The sequence below is a fragment of the Cricetulus griseus genome, chromosome 5 (genome assembly GCF_003668045.3).
Source record: "Cricetulus griseus strain 17A/GY chromosome 5, alternate assembly CriGri-PICRH-1.0, whole genome shotgun sequence".
NCBI lineage: Eukaryota > Metazoa > Chordata > Mammalia > Rodentia > Cricetidae > Cricetulus > Cricetulus griseus.
In genome coordinates this window covers 101,041,090-101,052,117 of record NC_048598.1, presented here as the reverse complement: position 1 = coordinate 101,052,117, position 11,028 = coordinate 101,041,090, and the positions used below count along the sequence as shown (strand labels likewise).

The 11,028-nt window shown below is 51.0% G+C and overlaps 1 protein-coding gene and 2 non-coding genes across 4 annotated transcripts; 1 reads left to right on the top strand and 2 right to left on the bottom strand.

Annotated features, from left to right (window-relative positions):
• Positions 1-339: 339 nt before the first annotated feature.
• Ndufs7 (NADH:ubiquinone oxidoreductase core subunit S7) lies at positions 340-9,153 on the bottom strand. Of its 2 annotated transcripts, XM_035445479.1 has the most exons (9): positions 9,002-9,153; positions 6,224-6,372; positions 5,172-5,208; positions 4,542-4,610; positions 4,155-4,394; positions 2,089-2,268; positions 1,973-2,019; positions 1,148-1,236; positions 340-499 (listed from the first exon to the last, which is right to left on the bottom strand). In XM_035445479.1, the coding sequence occupies exons 2-9, from the start codon at positions 6,226-6,228 to the stop codon at positions 402-404; spliced, it is 765 nt and encodes a 254-aa protein (XP_035301370.1). In that variant the 5' UTR covers positions 6,229-6,372; positions 9,002-9,153; the 3' UTR covers positions 340-401. The 2 variants fall into 2 exon arrangements, with proteins under 2 accessions (XP_035301370.1, XP_027275181.1); XM_027419380.2 differs by lacking the exon at positions 6,224-6,372 and having other exon boundaries at positions 4,155-4,278; positions 9,002-9,139.
• A 94-nt stretch (positions 9,154-9,247) lies between these two features.
• Trnan-guu lies at positions 9,248-9,321 on the bottom strand. The gene has a single exon. It is a non-coding gene; the product is annotated as a tRNA-Asn (tRNA).
• Positions 9,322-9,443: 122 nt separating this feature from the next.
• Trnaf-gaa lies at positions 9,444-9,516 on the top strand. The gene has a single exon. It is a non-coding gene; the product is annotated as a tRNA-Phe (tRNA).
• Positions 9,517-11,028: the final 1,512 nt, after the last annotated feature.

Below are 11,028 nucleotides of genomic sequence, written 5' to 3'. Positions count from 1 at the left end.
CAGAGGCTGAGTCATGAAAGTGGACTCTAGGCCCATGTTCACATAAGAGGGTGTCAAGCTGGGTGGGCAGACAGCTCCTACAGGGCAGCTGGCCAGGGATGTCTTCTATTTAAGAGGAAACCCCACTGGCCTCACTTGACCACAAATGGGTGGTGACTGACGGAGCTGCACAGCCGGCAGAGATCAGTCCTAGCACACAAGCCATTGAGACTGAGGGGCCACCAGCCTCCCACTCCCCTCAGCCAGGCCCTCAAGGCCAGGAGTCTTCACAGAGCATGCATGCAGTGCATGTCCCATGTAACAGCTGCCTGCTGGGCCACAGTCCACACAGAGCACACACTGGGTTAGGATGGGTTTATTCACATTGGGATTCTGGGGCTGTGGTGTTTGGCCCGGCAGCTCTACCTGCGGTACCAGATCTTCAACTTCTGCTCACGCTTGATCTTCCGTTGCAGCTGTAAGATGCCATAGAGTAGCGCCTCGGCCGTGGGTGGACAGCCTGAGGGACACACACAGCTGAGACCCCACCAGCCCACATGGCGGACTCTCAGGGTACACTGGGGTTGGCTCTGAAGGGACAAGTGTCCTTGCTATTCTTGGCCTTCAGATACCCACTCCATTCCTGAACTGCTGGTGGCTCCACATAGAAAAGGGCCCAGGTTGTGACTCTGGTGACAGCCAGGTCCTCAGGAACAGTCCCTGACAGAAACTGGACCACTCGGGTCAGGGAGATGGGAAGGAAGTTTATGCCAAAGGCAGGGCGGCAGCTTGAGATTACAGGTCTCAGAATGCCAGAGGCCTCAGGAATGCAGCCAAAGAAACCCCACACAACCCACCCCTGCCCAGTTAGCTGGCCCCTGTGCCCAGCCATCTGCTGACAGCCCAGCTGGAGGCAGTGGCAAGTGACCACACAGGTAAGACAGACTGGGCCTGTTAGAAGGACCTGCAACTTAGCTAAGTCAAGACCCTTCCAGGGCAGCAAAGGGAAGCCAACATGCCCAGCACTCCTGGGGCGGTCAGGACAAAAGACAATGCATGTCACATCTGTTTCTCTGCCCTCTAGGACACGGGACATAAAGGTCCCCTACCCAGGCTGGCTCTGCAGCTTGGAGACAATGGTGGGGTAGGGTGGGGTGGCTGGCCTCACCTGGTACATAGATGTCCACTGGCACAATGCGGTCGCAGCCTCGCACTACTGAGTAGGAGTAGTGATAGTAGCCACCACCGTTGGCACAACTGGGGAGAGGGGTGAGGCAGTTCAGAAGCATATCCAACCCCCCCAACCCCCCACCCTGGCCCTGGGACAGGAGAAAATGCAAGGGCCAAACCCTACATCACAGATAAGAACTGGGTGGGATAAAAGGGGCTCCCAGAACCTTCCATGGGACATGTAGGATGCAAGTGCCAATGATAAACACATGGAAAAGTACCTTCAATCAAACCATTTCTGCTGATGGACCTGGGGTGGGACTGTGGGATCTAAGATGGCCTCACAAAAGTCTGGAATTCACTACACAGCAAGATGACCAGGGTTACTTGGCACTGGGGATGGAACCCATGTTCCTACATGTTGGGTGAACCTCTAACCCAAACTTGGTTCTCTTTTACTTTTTATCTTCTGAAGCAGGATCTCACTATGTAGTTCAAGCTGGCCTTGAACTCACAGAGCACTGATTGCCTCTATCTCCAGAGTGCTGGCCACCACACCCTGTTACTTTTCTTTGGAGAGATTGGATTCTCTGGAGTACTGTGGCAGACAGTTGGGATTCCAAGGGGGACCCTCCATAGCCTCCACTACAACAAAGTGTAGCGGCTGGGCTGGGACCTATGTAGTGCAGAGGCAGAGTGCAAGGTCCTGGGCGAGTCACAGTTGCTGAAGGAACTGAAGAGTGGGAGAGGGAAGGGGTTCTGGGACTGCCTGCAGCACTTTAAGTCTACAAAGACAGCTAACTGGGAGGAATGTGACACTCACCTCCCCATGGAAACCACATAGCGAGGTTCAGGCATCTGGTCATACACCTACAAGACACTCAGGTCAGGTGATGCGGGTGCCTGGGCAGTGGAAGGAACCAAGGGGACCAGGTATACCTTGCGGAGTGCAGGGGCCATCTTGTTGGTAAGCGTGCCAGCTACAATCATCACATCGGCCTGACGTGGGCTGGCACGGAACACCACACCAAAGCGGTCCATGTCGTAGCGCGGAGCAGCCATGTGCATCATCTCCACAGCACAGCACGCCAAGCCGAAGGTCATAGGCCACAAGGAGCTCTGTGAAGGCAGGAATAGTCAGCTGTGTGTCCAGGCACTGTCCCTCCACCAGTGACATGCTGCGGAGCAGGACCATCTGATGGCAACTCCCAGCTCAACACAGCCTCCATCTTGTGGGCACAGTGACACCGAGTGCTTGGCAGCAACATAGGCCTAGCTGTTGCTCTGGCTACCAGGAATATCCCCTCTTGGCATCCTTAGACTGGCCCAACTGGCCCTTAGAAATCGCCTAGGACTGGCTGCTGCCCTCAGTGTCCTCTGTCCACTAGTGCTTAAGTTCCTCATGAATCCAGCTTGTCTTGCACTTGCATCTGAGACCCAGCAGTGGCCCTGGGGCCTGGCAGATGTGAGGGTGCAGTTGGTGTCTGGGCTGAAGCGTCCCCTTCAACAGACTGCTGCCTCTTCCTGCCTGCTGCATTATCCTTGGGCCCCTATAGTAGGCACCTTGTTCTAGGGGCTTCAAGATCTAGCAGGGAACCCCCAGAGCCCTAAGCACAGCACAGGAGAACAAGGCAGGCCAGGGACATGCCATTGGGCAACTGTCAGACACAGGCTGTCACATCCAGGCATGGGAACCAAGCACAGCTACCCAGCAACTGTGAGCTAGACACCAGAATGCACACATAAGGGGGACATGGTGTAGGGACCACTAGGGACAGGCATAGAGATGGAGGCCATTTATGAGCTTTGTGGAAGACCTATGGCTCTCATGACTTTGCCACAGAGGTGAGCTTAAAAGGCATGTTGTTTTGTTTTTTGCTTTATTTTGTTTTATGAGACAGGGTTTCTCTGTGTAGCTTTGCAGACCAGGCTGGCCTCAAACTCAAAGAGATCTGCCTACCTCTGCCTCCTGAATACTGGGATTAATGGGTGCACCATCACCCTCTGGCCTTAAAAGGGATTTTTTTTTTTTTTTTTTTTTTTTTTTTTTTTTTAAGCCAGGCATAGTGGCTACTTCTATCCCAGCACTCAGGAAGCAGAGGCAGGTAGATCTCTGAGTGCAGCCTGGTCTACACAGTAAATTCTAGGATGGCCAGGGCTATGTAAAGACCTTGTCTCAATGAAAACAATAAATAAAAAGGCATTTTTATTAGCTGTTGAGCTGTCTCAATGAGTACAGGTGCTTGCCACCAAGCCTGACAACCTGAGTTTGACCCCTGGGACTCACATGGTAGAAAGAGGGGACCGAATCCTGCAAGTTGTCCTCTGGGTTACACACACTACACACACACACACACACACACACCCTCCCACACACACTCTCACACACACACACCACACAATGGTGCATAAGCATGCATATGCACACACTTATAAAAACAGATAAATAAATGTAACGAAAAAGAATTTAAGATTGATATTTAAAAAGAGACACACGCCAGGTGGTGGTGGCGCACACCTTTAGTCCCAGCACTCAGGAGGCAGAGGCAGGCGGATCTCTGTGAGTTTGAGGCCAACCTGGCCTGCATACCAAGCTCCAGGACATCCAGGGCTACACAGAGAAACCCCCGTCTCAAAACAAAAAAGAAGACACACACACACACACACACACACACACACACACACACACACACACCAGGGCTACACAGAGAAACCCCCGTCTCAAAACAAAAAGAAGACACACACACACACACCACACAACACACACACACACACACACACACACCAGGGCTACACAGAGAAACCCCCGTCTCAAAACAAAAAAGAAGACACACACACACACACACACACACACACACACACACACACACACACACACGCGCGCGCGCGCGACTACTAAAGGGCCTAGTCATTCTGAGTGGTGGCTGGAGGGGCAGCTGGGACCTTGGGAAGGAGCCTCAGGAGAGCCCTGAGGATGCTGCAGGTCTGACCAGAGGGAGACTTACCCGGCGTGCCCAGTTGATGAGGTCATCCAGCTTGGCAACCACATACTCGGCCCGGTTTCTGGGGAGATGGGAGGGCTTGGGTACCACAGCTCCAGCTCCAGCCTTGGGCACAGCAGACTGTATGCTAAGGACAGAGTACGTGGGCATGGGGGAAGAGTTAGCCAGGTAACCCCATTGTCTTCTCTGGAGATCCTGCCAGAGCAGTTTCCCAGTGAGGAGGGATACACAGGGTCCCAGGACCTGGTCAACAGAGAAAGGAACAGTGGCCACATTTGGGAGGGAAGATTAGAGGCCAGGGCCACAGGTGGGGTGGGGTGGGGTGCAGGTAGCATCAGAGTGCAGGCCCTAGAATACAGCACCGGAACCTTTCCCCAAAGACTGGATTACCTGCTCGAGCCCTCTGTGGCCACACTCTGATGGACTCTGCACACTTGGGCCACTGTGTCTATGCTGGAGCTGCAAACAGGAACAAAAGTGAGAGGCCTGTTCCTTCCCACCATCCCCACCTGCAAGTGACTCCAAGCCACCCAGGGTCCCCTGCTCATCTTTGGGCTGCCCTGCTCTTTCCCAGATGTAAGCAGAGCCTCTTTACTTCTGAGAACACCAGTGGCTCAACAGGCTGTCAAATATCTGAGCCAGAACAGTCCTGAGGTGCTGTGCTTGCAGCCCAGGGGACAGCTGGTAACTCCCCTGGGCTGGTGACCTTCACAGCCTGGCCCTAGGCAGCCAGCCTGTAGAGGGACAGGTGGAGAGCTCACAGAACACCTTGCTGGGACTTGCAATATATGACCTATGAGGGCTTGGAGCCTGTGGACAGTGATGTCCTGCCTTTGTCATCGTCCCCACATACCATGTGAGGAGGACACTGCGACAGCCTCACTGAATCTGCTGGGCAACCTTTGCCAAGCAGTCCCTTCCCTGGACACTGCTGAGGGACCCTCCTGGCTCCGAGCCCTGAAGCTCCATGCTGCTCCCTGACAGTCAGTTAGATTTGTGACAGACAGGACACACACTCACCGGAGGCCCAGGATCCGCACACAGAGCAGACCAGGAGCTATAGAGAGAAGCACAGTGGCTTGAGTCTAACAGTCTAGCCCCAGGAGGGTCCAGTTCTGGGTCCTGGTCCTTCCCTGGAGGGCTCCAGCACAGCCTCCCTCTGACCCTTGGTTCAGACTCCACACCAAGGTGTCCTTCCCCTATAAGTCACCTCCCACGCCCCATGCACCCACGCCATAACCCCAGTCAGCTGCTCCTGAATAGCCTATCCTACATCTGCACACAGCAGGATGCAACCCAGGGATACTTTTTAGAAGGAACAGCTAGAAGCATGAAGAGAGGCATGGGTAGCTGTGAGGGCAGGATGGAGTCATGGGTTAGCACCCTCACCCTGGCAACTCAGAATGGGACGGTTTGCATGAGCCTCTCACCATGAGGACACTAAGATGTGCCCTGAGGGCTGGAGAGATGGCTTAGAGGTTAAGAGCACCAACTGCTCTTCCAGAGGTCCTGAGTTCAATTCCCAGCAACCACATGGTGGCTCACAACCATCCGTTATGAGATCTGGTGCCCTCTTCTGGTATGCAGATATACACGGAAGTAGAATGTTGTGTACATAATAAATAAATTAAAAAAAAAAAAAAAGATGTGCCCTGAGGTAGCAGGACTGGATGTTCTTGTGAGGACAGATGTGAACCAGGTGTGACGATGTACAAATGGTATTCGAGCACTTTGACTGCTGAGACACGTGGATTACATGTCCTAGAACAGCCTGGTTTACACACTGGAAGAACCCAAACAGCATTAAAGACATACAAACAAACAAAAAAGCAACCAGGGATATATAGAGATTAATACAAGAAAAACCTCCCTTGCCAGGCAGTGGTGACACACACTTTTTAATACCAGCACTCAGGAGGCAGAGGCAGGTGCATCTCTGTGAGTTCGAGGCCAGCCTGGTCTACAGCGTGAGTGCCAGGATAGGCTCCAAAGCTACACAGAGAAACCCTGTCCCAAAAAAACAAAATTAAATAAAAAAACAAAACAAACAAAAAAAAAAAAAAACAAATAACCTCATGAGGATACGGGGGAGATGACATCTGTGATCTCATGAAATCCCAGTCCTGTGTCAGCCTGATCTTGGACTCCAGCTTCAGAGAATATGGGGTAAATTTCTGTAATCTGGGGTTGGATGTGGAGACTCACGCCTTTAATCCCAGCACTGAGGAAGCAGAAGGTAGAGCTCTGTGAATTTGGAGTCAGCTTGGTGTATATATCAAGTTCCAGTCAGGCAGGACTAAGTAGTGAGACCCTGCCTTTGAGGAAAAAGAGGAAGGAGGTCTCATCTGAGACAGCCCTGTGTGACAGAAAGGTGGAACTCCGACCACAGAGGGCCTTCCACCGTGATTTGAGAAATACCCTGCCTCCAAGACCTTGGGTGGACAGCTGCTTACAGCCACTTTCCATGCTATCTATTCCTCTTGCCTCAGCCCTCCTCACTCTGACTTCAACCTTGCTAAGGGATACTGCTTCCCACAGTCATTACTGTGGCCTACTGCTCAGACCAAAGAAAGGGTCTAGACTTTCTGTCTGAGGGCCACATAACCTCAGGCTTTGGCCTGGCGGTTGTGGTGCACGCCTTTAATCCCAGCATTTGGGAGGCAGAGGCAGGTGGATCTCAGTGAGTTCCAGGCCAGCCTGGTCTACAAAATTACTTCCAGGACAGCCAACTGTTACACAGAGAAACCCTGTCTCGAAAAATCAAAGAAAGAAAGAAAGAAAGAAAGAAAGAAAGAAAGAAAGAAAGAAAGAAAGAAAATATAAACTTTGAATAAACTCACAGCAAAGTAAATGACTTACTAAGTGGCTGGGGTGCCAGCATCTGGCTTTGGTTTTAACTGCCACAGGGTCTCTCTATGTTGCCCAGCTAGCTCTGAACTCCGACCACAAGAGAGCCTGCTGAGCAGCAAGGACTGCATACAGGCACCACTAAGCCTGGCTTGGACCACACTTTTGTGCTGTCATGCTGGGAACCAAACATGCAGCCTTGAACACATTCAGGAGTGCTTCAACACTGGGCTACATTCCCAAGCCTTCTCCTCTTCCTGCTTGCTTACTTTTCTTTCTTTCTTTTAGAGGGGTATCAGTATGTACCCTTGGCTGACCTGGAATTCACTAGGTAACCAGGCTCACCTAGAACTCACAGGGGTCCCAAGTATCCTTTTGAAGCAGGGTCTCAGTGCCTAGTGATGACTGGGTTCATCAGCTTCCTGTCTCAGCCTTCCCAGGGCTGGCATCAGAAGCTGTACCTCACAATGCTCTACCAAAAGCATCCTCTTTGCTGCCCCTAATGTGTTAAAGAAAATTTGCTTCTCCTTCAAATCTGACTGTGGGCAGCGAAACACAGCAATTGGTAATAGGGTTTATTAACTGTTCACTGGCAAGTGCACAGGGGTCCTGATTGAATTCAGGAAACAGCAGTCAACACCACAAACCCATGCTCTCCATTCCTCATAGTGTCCACAACACAGCTGGAACTCCCAAAGGCAGGAGCATCATGAGATCATAAGTTTCATAGAACCCTAGGCCACACAGGAAGACCCCTTTCATTTTTTGTTTTGTTTTGTTTTTTTTTGTTTTGTTTTGTTTTTTTGAGACAGGGTTTCTCTGTGGCTTTGGAATCTGTCCTGGAACTAGCTCTTGTAGACCAGGCTGGTCTCGAACTCACAGAGATCCACCTGCCTCTGCCTCCCGAGTGCTGGGATTAAAGGCGCGCGCCACCACCGCCCTGTCGGAAGACCCCCCCCCCCATCTTAAAGAAAAACAAAACAGGGCTGGAGAGATGGCTCAGAGGTTAAGAGCACTGGCTGCTCTTCCAGAGGTCCTGTGTTCAATTCCCAGCAAACACATGGTGGCTCACAACTATCTGTAGTGAGATCCATATATGTAGGCAGAACACTGTATACATAACAAATAACTAAACCTTAAAAAAGAAAAACAAAACCACCAGACTGAAGTGGTGCACACATTTAATCCCAGCACTCAGAGGGCAAGAAGATCTGTGTATCTGTGTGAGTTCAAGGCCATCCTGGTCTCTAGCCTGAGAACCAGGACAGAGAAACCCTGTCTCAAAAAAGAAAAAAAAGAAAAGAAAAACCAAACAGAAACGCCCTAGCACTTAGAACTGGAGGGTAGTGGAGGCTGGAGGACCAGGAATTCAAGGTCAGCCTCACACACAAGAGATACTGTCTCAAAAATAAACAGTTCCGTTGGCAGAGTCCTTAGCATGCTCCATAAATGGACATGATGGTGCACGCGTGTCACCCCGGTCTCGACCTCGAGAGTTGGTGAACAGGGCCACCATCTAGGGGATACGACCTACGATAAGGTTCTTATTAACGGTCGCTCCGTTTGCCAGATTGCACTAGCGTTTAATCCCTGTATATAAAGAGGGAGATGACAAGGCTTCCACGGGGAAAACTGAGACATTTGCAGTGCTAGAGGCCCAGGCTGTCCAGGGCTGGGACGGAGAGTCCTGGGCCCCCTCCCTGTCCCTGTCCCGCGCGCGCTCTGTGTTTCAGGGGCATCAGGCGGGCTCCTGCAACCAATCTCAGCGTCCCCGGCTGTACTGTGTGAAACAAGAGGAGGCGGTTCATCGCTGACTGGATCCACGCGCACCTCGGCCCGACCCCAGACCCCGACATTATCGATGGCTGAGGGCTGACCCACATGTTTCTGACGTTCCGACGTCTCTCATTCCGGCGCTTCAGGCCTAAGGTTCCCGCAGCCCGGGCTCGCATCCCAAGACACCCCGCTATCACCCCGCTATCCCGAGTTCACGGTCCACTCACCCGACATCAACGCCATTTTGGCCTCGGCCTTCAGACAACCTCTGCGATCCGTCCTCCAAAGCGTTCCGGTTCTGGTCCTTCGCCCAAACAGGCACCGTCGGAAACCGGAGGAGTGAAGCGGAGTCGTTCCGAAGCGCTTACTGCCTGTAGTTGCGCGGGCGCAGTGCGCGCTCCCGGACTCCTGGGACGAAAAGGAAACCCCAACAAAAGCAAGAGCCTCGATTTGAGGGAAAAAGTAAGCGCGAGCGTCCCTGGGTGGGCTCGAACCACCAACCTTTCGGTTAACAGCCGAACGCGCTAACCGATTGCGCCACAGAGACAGCTTTGGCGAGAGTGCTCCAGTATACCCCTACGAGGCTTTGCACGCGGGCTGCGAAGTGCGCCTGCGCACACCAGCTCCACACGGGGCGGAGTCCGGGCGGGAGCAATGGCCAGCTACGCGGCCGAAATAGCTCAGTTGGGAGAGCGTTAGACTGAAGATCTAAAGGTCCCTGGTTCGATCCCGGGTTTCGGCAGGGTTTCTTTTTTCTGTTTTCCCCCTCTTTTAATGTATTTTTTTTTCAGTATTTGTTTCGTTTTAACCCATAACGCTGAATTCTTCCAGTCCGACATTTAATTTTTTTAACTATTTTTAGATGTTGGTGATCAATCTAATATTCTTTAAATTGGTAGGGCTGCCGGGCGTTGGTGGCACACGCCTTTAATCCCAGCATTCTGGAGGCAGAGGCAGGAGGATCTCTGTGAGTTCAAGGCCAGCCTGGTCTACAATGTGAGATCCAAAACAGCCTCTGAAGCCACACAGAGAAGAAACCCTGTCTCGAAAAACCAAAAAAGTTAAGTAAATAAATAAATAAATAGGTAGGGCTAAAGCCATTACTATATGAAATCTAAAATGTCAGGGTGAGTCGTTAGACACCTGTCATTCCAGCACTCAGAGAAGCAGGAAGATGGGTTTGAGGTCAAGGTCTTCCCATGGTGATAATGGTAATAATGATAATAATAATAATACGTAATAACATTTTTAAAAATGGCTCAGCAAGTCGTTAAGAGCACTGGTTCCTCTTTTGAAAGGACCAGGGATTCAATTCCCAGCATCCACATGGTGGCTCGTAACCATCTGGAACTCCAGTTCTCTGATGACTCTTCTGACTTCTTCAGGCAGACAAAACATCAGCACACATAAAATAACAATAACAAAAATAATAAAGACCGGGTGCTGGTGGAGCACACCTTTAATCTCAGCACTCAAGAGGCAGAGACAGGCAGATCTCTGATTTTGAAACCATGCTCTCTCTACAGAGCTAGTTCCAGGGCTACACAGAGAAACATTCTGAAAAATCCAAAAATAATGCATACATAATTTAAATATTTAATAGATACAGAATTTAGAAAATAAAGAAACTAAAATGAATCAAATCTAGGAAAGCAAAGTTCAGTGGACAGAGCACCTCCACTATCATGCATAAGCCCCTGGCTTCCATCCCCGGCACCCCATAAACTGGGCAGGGTGTAGCATGTCGGCGATTCAGCACTGGGGAGATTGTTGTTGGCTACACAGCAATTTCAAGGCCACCCAGGGCTACATGAGACCTTGTCTTAAAAAATAATAGAGGCTGGCACAATGGTTTGGTGAATAAAAGCACTTTGCTGCCAAGCCTCACTCTAGATCTCTGGATTCCACAAGGTGGCAGGAGAGAACTGATTCATGAAAGTTGTCCCCCGCCTGGCTATCACCAGCTGGCTCATGCCTTGCATACACACACACACACACACACACACACACACACACACACACACCGCACATAACCAAACATAAATAAGTCTTAACACTAAACTGAAATTAACAGGACAGTGCACAAATGGTGAAACCAAAACTCCACGCCAGGCACAAACTCTGGAGATGGCAGGCAGAGGTGTGTGTGTATGTGTCTGTATGTTCATGTTCAAGACTAGATATGGCCAGGAGCGAGAGTTACAGCCTGAAGAAATCTTTCAGGTTTTTTTTTTTTTTTTTTTTTGTCCATTTG

Bases quoted from the DNA above. Each gene is read 5' to 3' on its own strand.
- Ndufs7 (XM_035445479.1), bottom strand. The intron at 4,395-4,541 runs GTAATCCAGTCT...TCTGTTGACCAG, and splicing joins GCCACAGAGGGCTCGAGCAG to GTCCTGGGACCCTGTGTATC. The intron at 500-1,147 runs GTGAGGCCAGCC...TGTGTCCCTCAG, and splicing joins AGTGGACATCTATGTACCAG to GCTGTCCACCCACGGCCGAG.